Source organism: Thalassophryne amazonica, chromosome 7 (genome assembly GCF_902500255.1).
Source record: "Thalassophryne amazonica chromosome 7, fThaAma1.1, whole genome shotgun sequence".
NCBI lineage: Eukaryota > Metazoa > Chordata > Actinopteri > Batrachoidiformes > Batrachoididae > Thalassophryne > Thalassophryne amazonica.
Window position 1 is genome coordinate 33,147,579 of NC_047109.1, and position 25,814 is coordinate 33,173,392.

General features: G+C 38.6%; 1 protein-coding gene across 1 annotated transcript in view; it reads right to left on the minus strand.

Annotated features, from left to right (window-relative positions):
• The window catches only part of zgc:113232 (uncharacterized protein LOC541546 homolog), a 96,988-nt gene that overhangs the window by 64,556 nt on the left and 6,618 nt on the right, over positions 1-25,814 (minus strand). Inside the window, exons 3-13 of the mRNA XM_034173983.1 lie at positions 23,388-23,441; positions 13,895-13,948; positions 12,957-13,010; positions 10,397-10,450; positions 10,000-10,053; positions 9,341-9,394; positions 8,555-8,608; positions 8,181-8,234; positions 6,633-6,677; positions 421-474; positions 265-318 (exon numbers count right to left, since the gene is read on the minus strand). Of these exons, the coding sequence (XP_034029874.1) occupies positions 265-318; positions 421-474; positions 6,633-6,677; positions 8,181-8,234; positions 8,555-8,608; positions 9,341-9,394; positions 10,000-10,053; positions 10,397-10,450; positions 12,957-13,010; positions 13,895-13,948; positions 23,388-23,441 (585 nt within the window). The remainder of the gene's footprint in view (positions 1-264; positions 319-420; positions 475-6,632; positions 6,678-8,180; positions 8,235-8,554; positions 8,609-9,340; positions 9,395-9,999; positions 10,054-10,396; positions 10,451-12,956; positions 13,011-13,894; positions 13,949-23,387; positions 23,442-25,814) is intronic.

The window sequence follows — 25,814 nt, forward strand, 5'->3', positions numbered from 1 at the left end:
TTTATTTTTCATTTTACATACAATATTTTGAGTAAAATAGCAGCTTGCCCAGAATAGATATACAATCAATATTTTGAGCCAAGGTGGACAGCATACATCTATATACCACTATTAAACTGTCAAGATATTTATTGCTTGAGGTAAAATAAGGTTATCATTAAAATTCTTAAAGCTGTAGCGCACCCACTTTGGTAGACAATACCTCAAAATATCTAATAAGCAAAACTAAATTTTGGGTTTAAAGTTGGGGCTAAAAGTTGTTACCTTGGGACCAAAGGGTCCAGGCTCTCCCAACACCCCTTGGACTCCGATAGGACCCTGTGGATACAAAGAAGAATCTAAACTTTAGTATAAGTATAAATAACCAGATACAATGTTGTATTTTTTGTATAATTCAGAATTTATTTCTCGATGACTCACATCTTCACCAGGATCCCCATTGCTGCCTGGACGGCCATCCTGACCTTTAGATCCCTGAAAGACAAAGACGGGAAAAAAGAAAAAGACATGAATGGAAACTGTGCAGGATATACTCTTAGGGACTGAGCAAAATGTTTCTGTGACATTGAAAAAATGCTTTGTTTTCTCAACAAGCCTGAGACCTGAGACCACTACAGAAAAATGGAATTTAAAATACGTTTTGTCAGCATTTGTCACACATGTAACTTGAAAATGTTCATGTATCCATCCCCTGACTTTTCTGAAGATGTCTGGCAATAAAACTTATTCTTTACAGGTATCCTATCAAGGCATTCAATTACTTATGCAACCCATTATCGTGACTTTTATGTTTTTAATTAATTTACATCAAGTTGTAGAGATTTGCTTTCAATTTGAGGACAATAATTGTAGAAATATTAAATTTTTTATACTTTTTTGTATTTGAAATGGCATAAACAAATTAAAATGCATGAAATACCAAGGGGCCAAATACTTTTGGACTGAATGGAATATATTTGAATAACACGCATGATGGAGTAGTTTAAAGGAGGTTAAAAAAAAACCAAAAAAACTTTAAAGTTCAACTACAATTTGCCAGACGGCACATTGGAGATTCAAGCATAGAATTGATCTGTTTTGTTGAAAGAAAATTTTTCTCCAGGCAACTCCACTATGAAGGCATGAGTAGTGATGCAACCATACTGTTTGCGTTTCTTCATAATTCATGCAAATAAAGTCCAAGACATAATCAGTGTCATCCCCCGACTTGTCTGAAGAAAACTGGATGTAAAAATGATGGTTTACATGTGCTATACTAAAGGGGGCACTTACTTATTCACATCATCATTTTGGCTTTCAGATTTTTATTTCTGTTAATTCATGATGTAGACATTACTTTTCAATGAGAGTTTAAAGGGCATAATTTTAGAAATTTTAATATATATACAAAGCCTGAATTTTTTGTTTTGTTTTTGGACATCCTAAAATTTCTAACATGTAAAAGCTCAAGGGAGCAAACAGTTTTTCACACCACTGTATAATGAGGACAAATTCTTTTGCATCGGGTAAACTTTGATGCACCAGATCAATCACTACACTGAAGAAAATTTGGAGTGATATTTACTTGAAAAAACCTAGGAAAGTTTTTTCACTCAGAAATTCTAAGTAAATTTTACAAGGAGAATTCTTAAGTAAATTTTACTTGCATATATTAGTTTTTCTAAAAGAATAACTCAAGTAACATTTACCAGCAATTATCAACTGAATAATTTCATTGAATTTTACTCTGTCTTTATTCATAAAAAGTTAACATTTTCAGCTGTTCCCCTTGTTTTCACTCAAGGTTGCCACAACAGATCAAGTTTGGATCTGCATGTTGATTTGGCACAAATTCTACACTGGATGCCCTTCCTCATGGACCTCCACCTTACATGCAGTGGTGGGGTTTGAACTGGGAACCATCTGCACTGAAACCAAGTGCACTAACCACTTGGCCACACCTCTGCCTACTATGGATTATTAAAAACACTTAAATTTGTCAGACAGTGAGACAAAAGAAATTCTGTTTAGACAAGCCAAGCTTTATATGAATTTAGTCATGAAAGAAAAACAGAGACAGGCACAGGGCGTCTGCAGAGAAATTCACTAAATCAGAGAAATAAAACATTTTTTTTAATTATTATTATTTTTTAAAAGCGGTTACATTGTAAAACTCAATTAACAAGGTCAGAAATCCACACAACCACTTTGGAAAAATTTTACAGTGGAAGCAGAATCTCTCTCTCGCTCTCAACCAGGGCTGCCCAATGTGGGGCCTGTGATCAATGTTTGGTCTGCAATGACAAATGGTAGAGTATTTACTCACTCATCTTCAACTCTTTACTCTAATTAAAGGTCACGTGGGGGGAAGGGGGGGGCTATCCCCAGTAGTCATAGGGCGTGAGGCGGGGTACAGCTTGAACAGGACACAAGGCCACATACAGACAAATAAACACAATCACATTCACAACGCACACCTTCGGACAATTTAAATTCTCCAATCCACCGTGTCTTTGGATGTGGGAGGAATCTGGAGCACCCAGAGAGAACCCATGCAAAGCAAATGGGGAGAACATGCAAACTCCACACAGAAAGGCCACAGGTGGGGATCAATCCCATGACCTTCTTGCTGTGAGGTAACAGTGCTAACCACTAAGCCACCGTGCTACTCCGGTAGAGTATTTATTATAACAAATTTTATTTTAGAATTTGAATGTTTTATGCATTTACTTATAAGCTAACTGTTTGCATGTAATTCACACAAAAACATTTTCCTCCATCCAAATTTGTGTCTTTTGAAAAGAAATACTTTTTGGCACCTCTGCTTTCAACAGGTGGTTTTGAAGTTCAGTGTAGTTCAGTATGAGTTTATCGGTTTCTTTCATGTACAAAAGCTGAGGTCTTGTGGCCAGAAAGAACCTATAATTAGAATGTAAAAAAGAAAATGTGTCCAAAAATGAAATAAAAAATAAATTAAGCTTTCATATTGAGCTGGTGGCTTTTTTTTTTTTTGGGGGGGGGGGGGGGGGGGGGGGAATGACTTTTTGTCATTACAAATAAAGTCCACCTGTCTGACACATCATCACCCACTTTCTTTTTTCACCATCTCCTAAAATGACCAGTTCACATCATAAGAGACTGTGGTGTTTTTGGTGGAGGGGGAATTTAAAAACCCTACTTATGTACAATTACTCATTGAGGTACTTTGCAGACATGATTCAGATCTGTGGGATTATTTGTGAAATACACAGAGTTAGAAATGACAGGAAAGAAATTCTTCCTTCTTCCCTGGGACATTTTGCTTTGTACGTGCTACAAGTGACAAACACATGACATGTAAAAAACACAAACATGAAAATTTTCACAGCTGAATACCGTCTCAGGTGGAATTTAATCTGGTATTATGTTTTAATACGATCAACAGAGTGACAGTCTGAACTGAAATAAGATTGTTTGCATTTTTTTTCAACCACTGAGGTGTTATTCTGATTATCCAGTATGTTTGTTTGTTTATTTGTACATCAATTCATCTTTAAACCTATGAAGCAGATCATCAAACAGCCAAAAGCATGAATCAGCTTGGGTCTCCCGAATGATGACCTTTAAAGTTGACCTTTAAAGCTGACCTTTGCAAAAGCTGCCTTGAAATCTTTCCAAAACAAAATTCCAGATAATCCATGTCTGCTGCGACATTTAAGATGCGTGGAATTTAACAAATGCAAATACAATAACGTCTATAAACCCAGAGAATATATTCACAAGAGTTTTAGGCACTAGAGTTTAATGCTGTTGTCCGTGGAGCCTGAACAGAGTGTCTGAAATGCATTTGTCCTGTCGTGAACGTACTAACTAAAACATATATCTGTTATTTTCACTTTATAAAACTTCAGACATGACAATAATTTTAAATAACTTGTCCAAAATTAGTTTGGTTAAAATAAGTAAATTAAAAAAGTAATAAGTTAAAAATGTATGCCTATGGATGACTTGGGTGATATTGTCAGCATATCAGTATGGTGTTAAAGGAAATGATTTTTCTTTTTTTTTTTCTTAAAAAACAGTTTTTCTTTTGCCTGCAGAGGATAGTGTTCTTCATAGAAGCAGCTGTTTTCTGTTTGCAGAGGGTGGAACCATACATCTGTTAGGAAACTTTTATCAGGTAGGTGCTCAACTGATTTTCAATTTTAGAAATGTTTGCTGCTGTTCAGCTTTGTTTACTACGTTATCAGTCTAAAAGTTAGAAGACAAAAATTCATTGGAAGATAATTAGTCCGATAATGGTTTTTAAAGTTATCTAAAAAGACAATCCAATAATGAAAACGTTATCTTCAATAATTATCTGTTATCGGATTATCAGAACTGTGCCCACCACTGATTACAACCCTTGAAAAATGTCAGCTACCTATTTTATAAACACCCAATTTAGAACCCGTGGATTCCCACAGGCAACACGCTAGTGAATCATTATCTTAGATGAGTCAAATCTTCAATCGTCATGACATTTTGAAAGGCAGAACAGAAAATCTTTAGGATTTATTTTCTGAAAATTTTGGAAAGGTCAGACCAGGTTCAGCAGCATTTAATGCTTCCAACTTGAAAAACAAAGCAGCCCAGCAGCTTTATGATCTTCATGATCAGCCAGCCGGTGAGACCATTGTCACATCCACTATGTAAGTTATGGTCCACATGACAGAAAGATCTTTGTGATCCACATGTGGTCCACATGACAGAAAGATCACATGGATAATTTCAGATGGCCCAGCCTAGCTGTATGGGCAGCGCCTTGTGCACTGAGACATGGCTGGGGTGATCCAAAGGTGATCTTGTTTATTTAATTTTTTATTTATGTATTTATTTATTTTTATTTTTCTTGTTTCCTCTCCTGTGGAACCAGCTCCCAATTTGGATTAGGGAGACTGACACCCTCTCTACTTTTAAGATTAAGCTTAAAACTTTCCTTTTTGAAAAAGCTTATAGTTAGGGCTGGATCAGGTGACCCTGAACCATCCCTTAGTTATGCTGCTATAGACTTAGACTGCTGGGGGGTTCCTATGATGCACTGTGTGTTTCTTTCTCTTTTTGCTCTGTATGCACCACTCTGCTTTTAATCATTAGTGATTGATCTCTGCTCCCCTCCACAGCATGTCTTTTTCCTGGTTCTCTCCCTCAGCCCCAACCAGTCCCAGCAGAATACTGCCCCTCCCTGAGCCTGGTTCTGCTGGAGGTTTCTTCCTGTTAAAAGGGAGTTTTCCTTCCCACTGTTGCCAAGTGCTTGCTCATAGGGGGTCGTTTTGACCGTTGGGGTTTTTCTGTAATTATTGTATGGCTTTTGCCTTACAATATAAAGCACCTTGGGGCGACTGTTTGTTGTGATTTGGCGCTATATAAATAAAATTGATTTGATTTGATTTATAATCTGCACCGTGTCATGAGACCTGCCCACACATGTGCATCGCGGTGGTGTGTTGAGAGGTGATGTTCTTCATGGCACAATATGTGTTCTCCAGCTGTGAATTTCAATGACACAACAGTCAGCTATTCCATCATGGACATGACAGCTGTCATGGCTGATGATTTCGTGACGCCCCTCAGCCATGGCACAATTTGTTGGACCTGCGTTCAACATGCGGTGCAAATATTGCGAGCATGATCACATGGCAGTGCGATCTCATGTTCCTTTTGAATGGGTTTCCAATCGAGTGACACGCGAATGCAGAGTGCTGTGGCCAAATGGTTGTGGTGACTGTTGTATGAAGTGTTTGATGTGGCTTAATTTTTTCACGAGAGCCATTTGGCCTCAATCGTGTTATGTGTGAAAGGGCCCTTAGTCTTGGTCCAGGATAATAGCAAACCTAGAAACTCAGTGTTTTGAGTGTTACAATCAGAACATTGATTCCACAAAGATCAGAGCGTCATCCACAAGACATCAGTGAACTCACTGTCATCCAGGACACATGACCTTAACCATGGCCTACATCACTGATGAACTCGAGAACTTTGTAGGAAGAAGTCAGAGACTTTGCTCCCACAGTGCACATTCAGTGCCTGTGTATAGGCTGGCAATGATGTCCAGCTACCTATTAAGTGACGGCAACTGAGTCAAACACCTGTCCATATCCACCTGCTTTAGTCACACCTGGTCAATTAACTGATATTTTCCACCTCTTGATTTGCTGAGCAAACATGACTGAGTTAATTAGCTGTGGATTGATCAGAGAGAGTTGTAAAACATGCTGGGCAGGTGCACTCCATGAGCAGGGTTGAAAAGCCCTGTCCTACACCAACCCTAAGGCCAGTCTGACTGGTCCCCAGATATCATAGCGTCAAGTGAATAAGAGTCTATGACAATCCTCGAACGGGATTCCATTTCATAGCTGGTACCCATTTACAGCTGGGTGGACAGTGACAATGCAGTTGAAACGTGTTGTGCAAGGACTCAAACAGGCAAACTGAAGCACATATCTGGACTCAAACCATGGCCTATATATTGGAAGTTCAAGTCCTATCCCACAGAGACACTTGCTCTGCACCATTCATTATTTGATAAGAAACTAAATCTGTCCAGTGAATCCATATTGGTGAGGTTCTTTTCATGTTAGCATGAAATGAAGATATGCAAGGGAGTGAAGTCTGAATTAGCTGTGGGATGTTACCTTTGGTCCAGGAGGTCCAATTCTTCCTGATTGTCCTGGATAGCCCTGAAGAAGACAAAATGATATAATGGTCCAATGATCACAAATCATGTTTGAAAAACTGAAAACATGGGCAAATGTCTTGTGAAATGAAAACCAGACCCATGACGACAATAACTGACAAAATTATGCTTTTGTGTCGTGTCTTTCATCCCATCTTGTCATGATACCTATGTGGTCCGGGAAACTGGCATGGAAATTCATTACATCATTTCGGGGACACATTTCTCTGGACTTATCTTGAAAATTTCAACTTGTTTCACAAAATCTTCATTATTTGGCCATTTTTAAGCAAATCATTTTTGACTATCAATTGTGCTCAAACAATCAATAATGAAGGAGTCCTCAAGTTATTAAAGACATTCATCATAACAAAAACTTTTATTCTCAAACTGTTAATGACTGAATGCTACAAGAGAACAAACTAAGTAGTATGAAGAACCCTACTGTTGATCTGTTTTATGATTCACCATCCAGATACACTCGGTAGAACTGATAATAGCAGACCTGTTTCACTGTGGAATGTTTAACTAGAACTTTCCATCTGTTTATGTGAGATATGAAGGTTTTTAGGGGTGCACCCAGAGTCACACCCTCTTGCGGTCACCTTGATCTCGATGTTACTGTGCATGTATGTTAGCAGTACAGTATACCCTAATAGATTTACAGCATCGTGCTAGTATATAGAAATATGTCTACTTTTATGAAAATTAGTTCAGATATTTTATTTTTTATGAAGACTCAGGATGACTACATGCTGTACTCACTGATCACTTTTAATGCTGTGTTTTAAATTTCTTATCACGATTATCTTTAATGTGCAGCTTTACTGACATTCAATCAGTGTTTTTGTTACAATTGTTTCTCTTATTCTGAATTTTAATGTATTTCAATTGCCCATAAATATATTTTAAACTTAAATCTGAAACTCAGTCCCTTTGTGTTTGTCAGAAACTGGTATAATTTAATGAAAATCTGGTTTTACATTCTTAAATTATGAATCTATGAAAATCATTCAGAGTCCCAGCAGCAGAATACAAGCTGCTGTTATACACAGAACAAAGAATTTATTTTCAATGCTTACCTTAAATGATGAGCACTGGTAACAGCGATTTATTTATTATTTTTACTCCTTTGTAAAACAGTGTGAACTCCAGATTGAATAGATGTTCTTACTACCATCGCTAGTGGGGAATTCCCCTTTGACTGACATTGTAGGGTGTTGGATATAAGAGCAAGAGGTCTAGTGTTCGAACCCTACCGGAGCCAAAAATATGTAGCTTAGTTACATATACATCAAAGGGTTCATATTAGCTACAACTGAAAAGGTTTTCTTTGAAAATATTCAAATTCTGAGGTCATTTTGTGACATTAAATCATTTGTTTTTATGATTAGTATATAAGTGATTTATCTAGAGTTTAATCTTAAACAGAAAACCAACCGATTACTAGTTGTATAAAAACAGAATGGAAAGAGTCTCAGTGAACATGATTGATATGTTGTCTTACAGTGTATCCTCGCTCGCCTACATCTCCTGGAATTCCAGGCGCTCCAATCTGACCCTGTAACACGGGACAAAAAAGTCAGCTCTGACCACACACTCTGCTGGTGACAAATAGGACTTATAACTTATGGTTTTTTATTTTAAACAGATAAGTCACATTTTCATGTGAAACCTTGAAAAATGAAAAAGTTCATTATGGGATGTAATTGTATGTTACTGTGTTGTTTCCACTGAGGGGAAATCCCATCACTTTCCACCTTATACATCTGTACATGTGCTCAGTGGTAAACAACAGTCCACTGCTTTGCATTCTGGGAAAGTACAAGTACTTCTGAACTACTTCACAGGATTTTAATAATGGAGGTGTTTCTTTCTTACCTTTGGGCCGTCCCGTCCCTGTGGACCCTGTTTGCCTGCATCACCAGGGGATCCCTGAACAGAAACACAGCTGTTAGTCAACACAAGAAGTGTGTGAAACTTAAATACTAAAGAATTTACAAGCAACAAATCCTCTAAATTAAAAGGTTTTTAAAAACACTTTATTTCATTGTAGGTATCTGATACATGAAAACACAAAGACAATTGCTAATGAGGGAGTGAGTGAGTGAGTGAGTGATAGTGGTTTAATGCCGTGCTGGTGCCAGCATCTCGACGCCATGTTCACAACAAGAGTAAAGTATGAAAAGGAAAGAGAGTCAAAGCCCAGAATAAACACAACTACACAGAAACAGCTGCACCAAGGTAACGCACGCACGCACGCACGCACGCACTTTTGTGCCTGAAAACTCAATTTCCTAACTTGCATATTTCACATTCAACAGCAACTTGTGCAGAGATAAAAATAAATACTAGACGTGTGCTTGATGCTTCAATAAAATCAGTAGAGGTACATTTTTCAAGTTATTTTACCCAGATAATTAACAGATAACTAACAGGTAAATAACAGGCAACCAAAGGCAGTGCTGTTTCATTGATGAATGGGGCGAATGTGAAGTGGAGGGAAACATATTATTGGCTTTCAAGGATGGAGTGAAAGAAAATTTTGGGCAAGCCCTGACACAGGGGTGCATTATGCAAATGAGTCTTCACAAGGACAGAAGAATAACAGCGAGCGAGAGAGAAAGAGAGAGAGAGAGAGAGAGAATGTGTCAGAGAGTCCTTTACCTTGATACCTTTACCTCCTCTTGCTCCTGGGGAACCCGCATCACCAGGAGGGCCCTGAAATAAAGCAAACAGTCATAAATTATTTATTTGAGATTTGAGAGAGAGGGAATAAATCAAATCTCTAAATTATTTATAATAACATTTGTTGTCATCTTTGTTGCATTCCTCTCATTTTGTCTGTTTATGTAATTATTTAAAAACATTAACACTTCAAATAATTTTAATTTAAATGAAGCATATAAAAAGTGTTTGTGTACCTACTGCCTTTTAAATAAGTAAAACAAAATGTTTTTGTGCTTTTTTCACAAATTTGTCACATTATAAAAAAAAAACACTTTTTTTGATATTCCACTTACAAATGATTTGTCATCTCATAACCAGCTCATAAATCATCTTCCTCCCATATTTGTTTTTCATTTTATTTTTAATTAGATTTTTAATTTAACATAATTTTGAATTAAGTGAGTTTGGGTTTAATCTATTTTAAAGAAACATAGCCCAGACAGCAGTGATGGCCATGCCCACTGGCCAATGACCAGCTTCAGCTTGGGGACAAAATAACATATTTTATATTTAAGGACTATGTGCTGAGTGTCATTAAATCAAATGAATATTTAAGTCGCAGTGTGATCAACAGGAGTTATTATGAGTTATCTTACAGTTTCACCGGGTGCTCCAAAACCTCCACGAGGTCCCACAATGCCAACATCACCCTGTGGACACCAAGGATGGATGGATTATTACACCATCATGTAACCCATCGTCACACAACCAGCTTTACTGATGATGAAAACAACAAAAAACAAACTGAAACAGAAAAATTACTAAAAGAATTCTAAGCTTGCTATCTGATTTTCAGCTCCCCCACCCACACCCCATTTTTTTTTTTTTTTTAATATTTATTACAAATGTGAGCTGTCATGACAAATTACTGGCAACTCCAGCTGCTGGTAGCTTATTGTAAATTAAAATGGAAATTTGTTACAGTGCACATTAATGCACAAGTGAGTCTAGACTTTGGCAGGCAAACAGTATCTGTGACCTGTGAGCCTTTACCTTGAGACCAGGCTCTCCACGTTCACCTGGGTCTCCTCGAAAACCAACTTCTCCCTGGTAAAAACAAAAATAAGTATATTTAAAAAACACACATTTTAAATATCAGCTACTAACATTTAAGTGCAAAAAAATATTTTATGATTATTACTTTTATTCAAATTATTTCTTGGACTATATGATTGAAACCAGCATCAATTTGATGCACGTCTTCTGCTTGCTCTTTCAAAAGCACAGAAGCAAGATCTGCACATGACCTCTTTTTTTTTTAGCTGATTATTTGAAAATGAGATTTGTAAATTAATTGATTGGTTTTGTTTTGTTTTTAAAGTGAAATGCAAAATATCTCAAAGTTAGTTTTTTTTTATATGAACCTCTGGACATTTTAAACTGGATAATTTTCAAACAAACACATTAGCATGAAGATGAAAGCATTTTTAAACAGGCTTGAGAAAAAACAAGTTCCAGCACAAAGCTCTGTGTGCACCATTGATTTCTATTTAATCCACTACATAGATAGCAGATGCAGCCGGTGAGCTGCTGCCAGGCAGCCTCCATCTTACTTAGCGTTATTACGCCTCATCAGGCATTAGATTAAACAGAAATAGATGATTCACTGGCTTAAACTTGGGTTAAAGTGATCTGAAAATGCCACTGTAGTGTTTGGGTGCAGCAACAAGCCGACAAAGGACTGTGGTTTGACCTTTCATAAGTGTGTATTATATGTAATGTTAATGATGTGGGAGAAATGACTAAAATTGCTGAATAAAGGTTAGAAAATGATTTTGTGTGTGTGTGGGTGTGTGTGTGTGTCTTAAGCTGTATTCTGTAGTGACTTCAGTTTTACTGCCTGAATGCTTTGTCATGATAAATATCTTACATTCGTTTAGCGATTCAGTTAGAAGTCTCACTTTTATAAGTCTCAATTTATCCCTTTTTAATTAGCCTCGGATTTTTTATTCACATCAGGTTTTCCATCCTGAGATATTCGGTAAGAGCAAATTCATAGAATGGAAATGTTTTTTCTCTCAATTTGGTGGGGCACATGACAGTGTATTATATTCTACTAATATAAGAATATATATGAATAAGATTAATTTCTCTATGATATACTCCATATTCTGGTGTAGTGTTTTCAGATTTCTCTCAGTTTGGTCCAGAAAAGATTGAATAATCTTGTTTTCTCTGCAGTTGGCATATTGATTTTATTTATTTTATTTGAGCGCTGCGTAAAAGAGGCGCTGCAGGTAGGTTAAGAGCAGTCTTTAATATTAATATCTTTAATATGATGTTACTTCCACCCCTGATTATTTCCCATCTTTAACGTAACTTCACAATGACGTTAATTAAGGATCAGACTAGTATTTTGTGTCATGGCAGCAACCCAGTCTCACGGCATGTCATGATTCAGCAGCACGAAATACATTAATCTATTGGTTTGTGATATTGTGATGAAAAGCGCCTCATTTTCATCACAATATCATAAATTCATTCTAATTCATTCTGTGATGGCTGCATGAAAGTCAAAGTGAAGTGGGGGTGGTTAGGGTTAGGGTTGGGGTTGGGGTTAGGAGTAGGTTTAGTAATAGTGAGTTAACAAAAAAAACCCTGTCACGAAAATTTTAATCATTTCGTGACAGGAGCACGGAAAAAAAAAAAAAAAAAACCATGAGACTTGGCTGTGTGGCAGACAAAGCGTGTGTGACAAACTGATGGTATTATTTTCTATCTTGCTTCACAACGTCTGGACTGGGACTAACATTCATTCAAGTCTGTCATATAAACAGTCTGATCCTCTTCTGTATTTGTTTTGACAAATATTGGCTGAACAAATGTGGGACTGAGTTTGAATAAAAGTAACAGCACAGAAAATGCAGATTTATGATGAAACTCTCTTGAAAACATTGATCATACCCACACTGATTTCTATTTATGTCTGGTTGTTAAACACGAATCAAGATGGCGGCGCACTGGCAACAGCCAGCGATTGCCCCGGCCCTCCATCTAGTGAGTAAATACAAATCAATGGTGTGCACTAACACACTAACACAGCTCACATAGTAACAGAACTTAACTCAAACATTTAAATCAGCAGACATGTTTAAACATAGTTTCATAGTTTACTGTGACTGTAAGAGCGATGTAAGTAAAGTAGTCCATGTTCATCGATATATTAACGGATTACTGACACTTGAACAGTATTTTTTAAACATAGGCTAAATAAGTAAAGATAATTGTAGATATAAGATTTGCAGTCTAAACCTGAAGAGAAGAACTGGAGTGACTGAGATCACCATAAATGTCAAAATTAACACCAAACTTCAAGTCCAGTCAAGACTAGTCACATGCCTGTGATATGTGGTCACACATCTGACATTAAACAAACGGAGGGTGTTAACAGGACACAGTCTCCTCCAGCTGTGTTAAACTTAAACCTTATGTTGTTTTTATGTTGTTTTATATGACACGGAGCAGTGATGATGTAACAACTGTAATTTTTCATTGTCATTTAAAAAAAAATTAATAATTTCCATGCGGTGGTTTGTGGACAAACTGTGTGTACCATAGCTCCGGAGAAACCAGAAGGCCCTTCATCCCCTTCAGGCCCAGGGTCACCCTGCAGGACAAGGGGTCAAAGATCAGAATTAACACATAAACAAACAAAAACATGACAAACACATTATGGTCGTGACACATCAACAAACTAACTCACACAACAAGGTAATGTAAAATCTTTCACACTATAGTATGATTGTGTTCATCTTATGATGTAAAACTAAGTAAAAAAAAAAATCTAGCGTAGCAGCAATACACCTCCATGTGACGCTGATTCTACTCAACCGACACAAATGGTATTTATCATGTTTTTAATCCAGTCTTGATTTTAATTTCACTTTCCATCTTTGGTGACAAACACTTGTTGAAATATTAAATAAAAATTTGTGTTTACTATAAAAACACTGTCACTCCATGCACAGTATCTGTGTGCCATTCAGTTCAAGTTTTATTTTAAGGAAGAAACCTCAAGTAGACTAGACTCAGAAAGGTGACCCACTGCTTAAGACATTCTAATAGCTACAAGCTTTTGACAAAGTTTTACCAAGCTGAAGAAACAGGACACAGAAAACAAGAATAGCATCAAAACAAAGTGTATTATTGATGTGAGCATGCAGTCACTGACACCACAGGCAGGACATCGTGAGATAAGCATTCATCCATCTGCCTTGTCATTGTCACTCCAGCAAAAACTGTCTTCATGGAAGACTGCATTCCAAAAGCATACTGCAGTGGCTCAGAGGGGTCACCCTCAGCAAGGTGGTCCACGAGCCAGTGCATCAGCTTCAGCTAGGGCATCTCATGGTCAGTCCAGTGCCCTGTGGTGCGCAGCTGTCACTCTTACATGGTCTCTTCAGTGCCTCGGACAGAGAGAAAAGGAACAGAATCCTTCAGCCGGAAATAACAGCACCTATAACTGTCATAAGAGTTATGTGTTTCACTCACCACTGGTCCAGTGTTGCCTCGTTGTCCCTGAGCCCCTTTTGTTCCTTTATGACCCTACAAACACAGATGTTAATTAAAATTGCAAAGAAAACACTATGTTTACATGGACAACAATAATCTGATTATTGACCTTATTCTGAATAAGATTATGGTGTTTACATGAGTTGTTTAAATAATATTCCAGTCATATACATGTCTGATTAATGACTCACAGCCGCATTATGTCCCTGATGTCTTATGTGTTGCAAAATACTGGTAAAACTCCAATAGTTGGTCATAATCTGATTAAGGTGTTTATGTCTACAATGCACATCAATAATCAGAATAAGACGCATGAAAACATAGTCTCACAGCAAGCTCTTTATCTTCACAAAAACCCAAAGGTCCAAACTAGGGGAGCTGCAAAACGTTTGAGCCTATATTCTTCATCAGACCATCTGGGTGAGGTGTAGATGCCGCCTTTGGCATTGTCTGCCATTTTCAGGGTCAAACGGTGCAGAAATGTCACTAAGCATCAAAAACTATCTTCCTACTACTGCTTCTCACCCAGATGATGACAGTCTACCTACAAATCAGGTTAATACTTTATGTATTACAACACTTTTCTACATGCAGTACTTCCAAATTTTAAAAGACCAAAGTACATAACTCAAAACTGTTAGTTTTAATACTTGGTTGCAAATCATTTGCAGTCAAAGAATGTGTGGACTCTGTAACCTATGGGACATACCCAGAATCTGGTTTCTTCTTCAGCTTTATTTACTTATTTTTTAACTTGTTGCGTGTTTCCTGGCCCCTCATGTTGTCTGACATATTCTGTATGTTCTGAGTCGCAAGACGATGTGTTGAGGGGTACAAGGTGGGCCGACAATTTGCCGAGGGAATTCATTGTGAGAATTTTTTTGGTTTGTTGAAAAATCAAGCGACACGTGAGCACAGCTCCGCGACTAAGGCAAGGAATCGTGAACAGCTGTGAACCGCGCACCAAACTACACAAATTACCTTGCAGATGCCATTTGCAGGCTATCACAGCCCAGTGAGATATCAGCCTTACTCAGCTTTTGAGAACGGCCTCCTTCATACAGTACCATACTGTTTGTATTTCTTAATGACTAATGTATGTAAATGAAGTCCAAAACATACAGTGGGTAAAATAAGTATTTAACATGTCACAGTATTTCCTCAGTAAATTTATTTTTAAAGGTGCTATTGACATGATGTTTTCACCAAATGTCAGTAACAACCCAAATAATACATACATATAAAGAAACCAAGCACAGAAATTAAGTTATGGGTAATAATGTGAAATGACACAGGAAAAAAGTATTGATCACCCAAAGAAAGGGAGGTGCAAAAAGGCATGGAAAGCCAAGACACCAGCTTTCATCATAAACCAGCCACAACCAAGTGCTTCTCACAAGATTTCTGACAGAGGAGTGAAAAGAATTATCAGAAGAGTCATCCAAGAGCCAACTGTGGAGAACAAGTGAACAATAGTTTCAAAGAAAACAATAAGTAATGCATTTAACCACCATGGTCTGTATACACGATTACCATACAAGACTCCATTGCTGATGAAAAAGCATGTTGAAGCTCGTTTAAAGTTTGCTGCACAACAATTAGCCAATCCTGTGAAATACTGACTGAATATAGTCTGGTCAGATAAGACCAAAACTGAAATCTTTGGATGCCATAATAAACACCATACATGGCACTGCACATCATCACAAAAACACCATACCAACAGTGAAGTTTGGAGCTGGGAACATCATGGTGTGGGGCTGTTTTTCAGCATCTGGCACTGGCAAACTTCATACAGGTGCTGGTCATACAGTAGTGTTCAGAGTAATAGTAGTACTATGTGACTAAAAAGATTAATCCAGGTTTCACACTATAGGGACTAAAAAGATTAATCCAGATCAATGGGTGAGCCTTTGCCATTCTGGTTATTCTTCTATCCATTTTGATGGTTGTTTTCCATTTTCTTCCATGTGTCTCTGGTTTTCTTTGTCCATTTTAAAGCATTGGAGATCATTGTAGATGAACAGCCTATAATTTTCTGCACCTGCGTATAAGTTTTCCCCTCTCCAATCAACTTTTTAATCAAGCTACACTGTTCTTCTGAACAATGTCTTGAATGTTCCATTTTCCTCAGGCTTTCAAAGAGAAAAGCATGTTCAACAGGTGCTGGCTTCATCTTTAAATAGGGGACACCTGATTCACACCTGTTTGTTCCACAAAATTGATGAACTCACTGACTGAATGCTACACTACTATTATTACTGGTACCTTGTTTCCCATGTAACAATAAGAAATATACTCAAAACCTGGATTAATCTTTTTAGTCACATAGCACTACTATTATTCTGAACACTACTGTATAATTAGAATATCATGAAAAAGTTGATTTATTTCAGTAATTCCATTCAAAAAGTGAAACTTGTATATTATATTCATTCATTCCACACAGACTGATATCTTTCAAATGTTTATTTCTTTTAATTTTGATGATTATAACTAACAACTAATGAAAATCCCAAATTCAGTATCTCAGAAAATTAGAATATTGTGAAAAGGTTCAATATTGAAGACACCTGGTGGCACACTGTAATCAGCTAATTAACTCAAAACACCCGCAAAGGCCTTTAACTGGTCTCTCAGTCTAGTTCTGTAGGCTACACAATCATGGGAAAGACTGCTGAGTTGACATCTTGCCTGGGCTAAAGACAAAAAGGACTGGACTGCTGCTGCATGTTCCAAAGTTATGTTCTCTGATGAAAGTACATTTTGCAATTCCTTTGGAAATCAAGGTTCCAGAGTCTGGAGGAAGAGAGGAGAGGCACAGAATCCACGTTGCTTGAGGTCCAGTGTAAAGTTTCCATAGTCAGTGATGGTTTGGGGCCATGTCATCTGCTGGTGTTGGTCCACTGTGTTTTCTGAGGTCCAAGGTCAATCCAGCCATCTACCAGGAAGTTGTAGAGCACTTCATGCTTCCTGCTGCTGACCAACTTTATGGAGATGCAGATTTCATTTTCCAACAGGACTTGGCACCTGCACACAGTGCCAAAGCTACCAGTACCTGGTTTATGGACCATGGTATCCCTGTTCTTAATTGGCCAGCAAACTCGTCTAACCTCAAATCTATGGGGTATTGTGAAGAAGAAGATGTGACATGCCAGACCCAACAATGCAGAAGAGCTGAAGGCCACTATCAGAGCAACCTGGGCTCTCATACCACCTGAGCAGTGCCACAGACTGATCGACTCCATGTCACGCAGCATTGCTGCAGTAATTCAGGCAAAAGGAGCCCCAACTGCGTATTGAGTGCTGTACATGCTCATACATGTTCATACTTTTCAGTTCAATCCTTTTTTTTGTATTGGTCTTAAGTAATATTCTAATTTTCTGTTCAATCCTTTTTTTTTGTATTGGTCTTAAGTAATATTCTAATTTTCTGAGATACTGAATTTGGGATTTTCATTAGTTGTCAGTTATAGTCATCAAAATTAAAAGAAATAAACATTTGAAATATGTCAGTCGGTGTGGAATGAATGAATACAATATACAAGTTTCACTTTTTGAATGGAATTACTGAAATAAATCAACTTTTTCATGATATTCTAATTATATCTTATATCTATATCTATTATAGCTTATATCTATTATATATATTATATTAAATCGAATTAATTTTATTCACTTTATACATCTTCCCTTAGGCAGTATTATTAGAAAGCATTGCTTAAATTTTCATTGTTACGCAGATGATACCCAGCTTTATCTATCCATGAAGCCAGAGGACACACACCAATTAGTTAAACTGCAGGAATGTCTTACAGACATAAAGACATGGATGACCTCTAATTTCCTGCTTTTAAATTCAGATAAAACTGAAGTTATTGTACTTGGCCCCACAAATCTTGGTGTCTAACCAGATCCTTACTCTGGATGGCATTACCCTGACCTCTAGTAATACTGTGAGAAATCTTGGAGTCATTTTTGATCAGGATATGTCCTTCAATGTGCATATTAAACAAATATGTAGGACTGCTTTTTTGCATTTGCGCAATATCTCTAAAATTAGAAAGGTCTTGTCTCAGAGTGATGCTGAAAAACTAATTCATGCATTTATTTCCTCTAGGCTGGACTATTGTAATTCATTATTATCAGGTTGTCCTAAAAGTTCCCTAAAAAGCCTTCAGTTAATTCAAAATGCTGCAGCTAGAGTACTGACAGGGACTAAAAGGAGAGAGCATATTTCACCCATATTGGCCTCTCTTCATTGGCTTCCTGTTAATTCTAGAATAGAATTTAAAATTCTTCTTCTTACTTATAAGGTTTTGAATAATCAGGTCCCATCTTATCTTAGGGACCTCATAGTACCATATCACTCCAATACAGTGCTTCGCTCTCAGACTGCAGGCTTACTTGTAGTTCCTAGGGTTTGTAAGAGTAGAATGGGAGGCAGAGCCTTCAGCTTTCAGGCTCCTTTCCTGTGGAACCAGCTCCCAATTCTAATCAGGGAGACAGACACCCTCTCTACTTTTAAGATTAGGCTTAAAACTTTCCTTTTTGCCAAAGCTTATAGTTAGGGCTGGATCAGGTGACCCTGAACCATCCCTTAGTTATGCTGCTATAGACTTAGACTGCTGGGGGGTTCCCCATGATGCACTGAGTGTTTCTTTCTCTTTTTGCTCTGTATGCACCACTCTGCATTTAATCATTAGTGATTGATCTCTGCTCTCTTCCACAGCATGTCTTTTTCCTGATTCTCTCCCCTCAGCCCCAACCAGTCCCAGCAGAAGACTGCCCCTCCCTGAGCCTGGTTCTGCTGGAGGTTTCTTCCTGTTAAAAGGGAGTTTTTCGTTTTGACTTTCCATGACAAAAACTCCTGTAACAGTGGAATGTGCCGTTCATTTCCAAACTGGATGCTGTGTTTTATCCGGGATGTCCTCTGACTAGCACAGGAATTGCAGAAGACGTGGACATCAGCACTTTTTCGGCACATTGAGATAGACGTGCGGAGGAATTCTGCGAGTCGCGGTGGAGCCGCATGGCGCAAAGCAACGCCGTGATGAAGCCTCACAGGACATGTTCTGGCATGTCCAGGCTCATCCACAATTTCTCGGTTAGTCACACGACTGAAAACCCACCGACAGCCGTCTGACAGCCATCTCAAAGCCGTCCTGTGAGACCAACACGGAGGTGGTTTTGTGCCGCGCCATGAGCAGCACGGTGGCGCAATCCTCCGCTTTTCTTTCCATGAAAAAACTCCTGTAACAGTGGAATGTGCCGAAAAAGTACTGATGTCCACGTCTCCTGCCATTTTTGTGTTAGTCAGACGACGTCCCGGATCAACAAAGCCTTCACGTTGGAAATGATCTGGTTGTTTCAGCGGGGTTTGAGCCTGTCAATCGGCGCTCGGCGCGCTCTCAGCAGCTGTGGGCGGTCTTTAAACCAGCTGGAGCACTCCTTAATCTGTGTAATCCCCATAAAATCGTCCCTCAAAGCCATTTGAATTTTCCGAATGGTTACCACCTGGAGGTCTCTCACAGTTTCTGGAAAAAAATTGATGCAGCAAAGCTCCAAATCGTTCAGACATTTATTCGCAATAAAAATCCGACGAGAGGAGTGGACCACTGCTTACACAAAGCCTGCTCACAGGCGAACGACGCAACCGACAGGCGTGAAAAAACTCACGCATGCGCACGAAGGTTCAAGCTTGGCTGATGCAATCATATGTGATTTAAATCCATATGGTTTTTGAAAATAATAAAAAGGTCGGATACTTTTCTAACAGACCTCGTAAAGCGCCTTGGGACAACTGTTTATTGTGATTTGGTGCTATATAAATAAAATTGATTTGAAACTGATTTGATATGACCAGCACCTGTATAATAGAAGGAAGGATGAATGAAAAAATGTACAGAGACATTTTTGATACAAATCTGCTGCCATCTACCAGGATGATGAAGATGAAACAAGGGTAAGACATTCAGTAAGACAGTGATCCCAAACACACAACCAAGGAAAATCTCAATTGGTTTCAGAGAATGAAAATAAAGCTGCTAGAATGGTCCAGCCAATCAACTGACTTCAATCAAAATAGACAATCTATGAAAATAACTCAAGATCACAGTTCATCAAAGAGGTCCACAGAACCTTCAAGATTTGAAGACTGTTTGTGTGAATTAATGGGCCAAAATCATACCTGAGCAATGCATGTGACTAGTTTCTCCACACAGGAGGCGTTTTGAAGCTATTATTACAAACAAAGGCTTTTGTACAAAATATTAAATACATATCAATTTAATGCAGTTTAATGGTGTTTAATGCTTTTTCCCCTGTGTCATTCCATTTTATGACACATAACCTGTTTATGCCCAGATTTTTTTCTGGAGTTGTGGAAAAAGTTGCATTAGTACCTTTGAGATTTTTTTTATTGTTAGTAGAAAATGACAGTGATACACTTTGTTAACAATTGTTGCCAGTGGGGCAAAACGGGTTAATATCTGTACTTATTTGTTTTGGTTTCTTTACATGTGTGGGTTGTTTGGGTTGTTACAGACACCTGGTGAAAATGTCATGTCAGTAGGACCTTTACAAATATAATTAGTGAGAAAAATGGTGATGTGTTCAATATTTATTTTTACCCGCTGTAAATCGAAAATGGTCGAAAATGTTGAAACAACTTTTTGACCATTTTCGATTTTACAGTGTTGGTGCAAGTAATTCTGATCAGGAACCAAGCAGCAACACTCGAGCCCATATGTTGGCCCCAACCTGGAAGTACAGTTCCTTGAGTGGCCGCTCGAGGCTGGCTCCAAAACAGAGCACATTCCCATAGAAACCCATTTTAAAATGTCCAACAGAAATAAAGGAGATGACACACCCCCCCTGGTCCCCACAAATCAGTAATATAAAAGTGTAGGGGGATCACCCAAGTACATCCTTATGCTAAACATGACTGAGATTGGTTAACTGGTTAACTGATATCACACTAACAAACAAAATTGGATTGACGGACAGACACATGGACATGCTGATCGCTATATCACCCGTATTTCATACTGGGGGATAAAAAGAGTTTTGGTCTCTATACATAATTTCCTCCTCCACAACCCCTGTACAAGGGTGAATTTCTTCCTAACTTCTTAGTTCAAGGTATTTTAATCCATAGAATTCTGTTGGTGTGGTTGCTTTAGGTGACAGTGGCTGAGCTCAGTGACTCCTCAACATTCCTGATAGATTGGTTTGTTTTTTAGCCTCATGAGTGTTTTCTCTTCAGACATCATATTGATGGTTATGTTGTTCTTTCTGTGGAGATATTCAGTGGTACAGTGTGAACTGATCATATGCCACAAAGCACACAGGCCTGGAGGGCTTACCCAGGCAGACCTGGAAAAGCTAGAAAGAAAAGGAATCAGCCTGTGCTGGCCAGATGACCCAGGGAGACTGTCTAATTTACTAATATCCCAGACAACGAGTGCTAAATTGCATAGGCAATTCAAACCTTTGCATGTTGGGGTGGAGACCGTTCTGCGGATGATAGTGCACAATTGTTCGTGAGCCATAATGTGACACAGACAGCATTATGTAAATGAGGATTTCATGTGTGTGTTAATGGCTGTAATACAAAATACTTTTGCCACATAAATGAGCGTGTTCATGTGCTGGAAATGTAAAAAAGTTTCTTTAAGAATAAATTTCTCTCTGTGTAACACAGAAAAATATATTGGGGCCTGTGTGGGAAATCACAGCTATGTGCAAATGACACACAGTGCATGAATACACTCATAAATTGGTTATTACAACAATAACAACAACAACAAAACACAAATCAAAATAAACAAGCACAAAGTAAACACTTTAAAAAGCCCAACATTTACAATGAATGATTTTTTATTTATTTTCTGTAGTAAGGAGGCAGCAGCAGTCTGTCAAGTGCAGTAATTTACAGCTAGGTTTCAAACTCACAAAATACAGACACTATCAGCACCCACTAAATTTCCTTTTGACCTTGATCAATTTTGTTGGATGTGCAAACCTCACCTATTTGCATGTTCCCTCCCAGAACTGTGTGCACTCTTGTGGACAAACCCAAATTGGTATTTGCATGATTGCAAATGCTTTAACCCTCTGGGGCCGACGCCGTCATATACGATGGCTAAGACCAAGCTTTACTAAATTAGAAATAACTTTTTAATGATATGAGATAGAAACGTACTCTTTTTTTTTGCTGAAAAGTTAACTCCGCGGACGTTCGAGCCAGCCATCAGCCATCTTTGTACTCCTCATAGAAGTTGTGTGAAGCTGTGTGATGACGTGCGCAATGTGAGTGTCCAATCAGAATTGGTTCACCGTCACATGGTTTTCCAAAATCCAATCGTAGGGCAGATTTACCTCACATGAAAAGCCAAAGATCGTTTTCAGGAGTGATGTGTTAGTAGTTGGCCCGTTTGAATAGCCCCCTAGGTGCTCCAATGAGTACATACATACTATTAGTACATACTCAGTGCGCTCTGCGCCATTACGCACAGCAATCAGTGAAAGCAGGAGCAGACGTATAGCCTCTGATGACAATCTCACGTGCTCAAACAAAGAGGACTGCTCCACTAGTTTGCATGGGAATGTTACTGAATAACTCTGTTGCTTTCTCTGCGTAAAGCACTGTTTACCATATCAATGGACAACAAAACGCATAGACCATTTTGTATATATTGTTCAAAATGTGCATTTGTGTTTATTGTTTGAACCTTTTTGTTGTACAGGCTTTCACACAAGACTTCAAATTACCTTTATAAAGTGTCAAAACAGTTGTTTATTATAGTTTGCTGTGTGTTTTGAATAAATGTGTGTGGAAAATTATTTTTTGCTTTATTTTTTCCTTGCCTATTTTTGATTGTAAACCTTTATTACGCTTATAAAACACAACAAAAACATATATTCTGAAAGCACAGGTTGTCCTGAAAAAGAGACATAAAACTTGATAGTGGGATGCAGGGAGAGCTGTTAAAAGCAACATTTATGCCAGATGAGTGAACTGTCCAAAAAATGCCCTTGGACCCCAGAGGGTAAAATGGACCATATGTGCCTTTTAGCACATTTAACAGATGCTATCCTCATTGTGCACTAACTCATTGTGTAGGTGTATTTGTGACTGCAATGGTGTTTGTGTAAATTTTACTGCATGCAAACATTTTGTAAATCAGGCCCTAAGAATCCAGAAACAGCAAGCAAAAGCCCTCTGAGTCATTTTTAATTTGTCCATGTCTGTCTGTACTCTGTCAGAGAACCTGCCTAAAATATATGAAATAAACTGCAGACATTTTGTTTGCTTACTACAAATTAAAGAATGGCTGAATAAAGAGCACACTTAGCCGAGTTTGCAATTGGCTCATTTATTTTCTGAAAGTGGCGCTCAGTGTGCCGATTCTGATCCAAACTACTGCATACTACAGGCCAAACTATAATAATGAAGTATTAAATTTACCTCTCTGCCTTGAGGTCCTGGTCGTCCTTGTTTCCCTTGTAGGCCTTTGGATCCCTGACAGGAAGAGAAAATGTAGTTTATCAATCAATAAAAGATGCAGAAACACAATAATGAATGGGAAAGTGTGTCCAAACATTTGATTGGTAGAGTATGTAATTCATACAACATCAGCATTTACCTTTAGCCCACCGCTGTCCATGCAGATTAATTAATAACCCTTCAAAGGGAATAATTTTGGCAACTGTACCACGTAGGTTGAATAAGAACTGAACTTGTTTAGTTCCCTGAAACAAGTCCAGTTGATTTGTCTCAATGTACCTGGACACCATGAACTGAATGACCGAGAATCTCCACAGACATTTAGGATGCCTGCTTTCAACACATGTATTGGAGGTTGTGTTTGTTGACCTCATCAAAGCCTTTGGCGCAGGCATGTGAAAAATCCTGTCAAGACTGTGGGCTGCCCAGACATATTCAGTACCGCGGTTAGATCATTCCATGACAACACGGCAGCTTGTGGTATAGATGGAGGAATCTGAAAGGATCCATTACTTCTGTCATATGGCACCAAGCCAGGTTGTGTTATGGCACCAGTGCTGTTCACCATAATATTTGCAGTAATGCTCCATGTTGCTTTCACTAATTGCAACCTGGGGATTCCCATCACATTCGGCACTGATGGTGGAGTCTTTAACCTTCAATGGCTCTCAGCTAAATTCAAAGTCAAGAAGCTTGTACTTGTTCTTCACTGACAACTGGGCAGTAGCTGCACACTCCCTAGCTCACCTTCAAGCCATCACAGATTGCTTTGCCACTACCTGATAGGACTTTGTCCTCATGAAAATTCAGTAAGGTATATCTTATATATTATATTCCAATTCTAAGGTGGAACTATGCTAGTATACTAAGGTATATTTAAATATCTAAAAAGGAAGAGTAAAATAGAAAAGTAGAAAAGAGTAGAGTAGAGCCACTTAGGTGCCTGGTCGTGAGAACCAGGGATGGTAGGTTGAAAAGCTTTTTTAATCCCATGGGAACTCTCCCTACCCACCCGAGCGGCTCAAGAAAAAAGGTATATATAATAATAAATAATAAGACATAAGAAAGATAAGACATCATATATGTAACTAATATTTAAATATTAAGGGTAATAAACAACATATACAATAAATATGGTGCTATGATCAGTTTGAGGAAGATGGAAGCTATGCTGCAGCCAAGCTCTGGTGGTGACTACAGACCGCCGCAGATCACCAGCAACAATACTCAGCTGAATGCTGAAGACCACTTTTGTGGCACAGAATGCTGTCATTGATCTACAGATCAGACTCTGAAGCAGTCACGACATCAGGCTCCATACCAAAGTTTTTCTCTTCAAGGCTGTGGTGCTCGGTGTGAAACGTGGGCACCCTATCGGTGTCACATACATCATCTCTTCGATCAGGCCCATCCCTAGTGTCTGCACAAGAATGCTAATATCAGCTGGCGGGACCCAACACTGAGGTTCTTGAAAGACATTTCATTGGGGGCATCAAATCCTTCACCATCACAGCGCAACTACGCTGGGTTGGCCCCCTCACAAAAGGATGCCCAAAGACATCTTCTATGGGCAGCTATAGGATGACACTCCCCATCAAGGTGGTCAGCAGAGGCACTACAAGGATGTCCTGAAGGCCAACCTCAAGACCTGTAACATCGATGTCGGGATTTAGGCGATCTCAGCCATGACACACCCATAGCGGGGATTCATTGACAACATGGGGAGGTGATGGTCTAGTGGTTTAGTGTTGGGCTTCAGACCAGAGGTTCAAACCCCAGTTCAAGCCCGGTTCAAACCCCAGCCAGACCGGAAAATCACGAAGTGCCCTTGGGCAAGGTCCTTAATCTCCAAGTTGCTCCTGGTGTGTAGTGAGCACCTTGCATGGCATCACCCTGACATCAGTGTGTGAGTGTCTGTGTGAATGGGTGCCATAATTGTAAAGCGCTTTGAGGTTCTGATGCAGATGGAAAAGTGCTATATAAATGCAGTCCATTTACCATGAATCGGCCTCTCTGGTGCTCTATGTTAAAGTCTGCAGTCAGCAAACGTGGCTTCAAACCATCAGTGATAAACGTTATTGCAGGAATCACGCCGTCATCCCTGAAGATGCCACCATCTATCCATGCACCATCTGCATCAGGCAGCATGGCACCACAATTGGTTTATTCAGTCACATGAAGACACACGCATAGCGGAGATTCATTGACAACATTGACCCATTCCAGGAAGGAAGGGTTTTAAAGATATATGTAATGTGAAATGAACTTGCCAGATTCTTTGATTTCCAAAACCTTGATCAAGTAACCACCAAGGCTGAAACTGCTTGTTACACAGTATAGTTCCAAAAAAAAAAAAAAAAAAAAAAAGTTATTCACAAAATGCAGTTG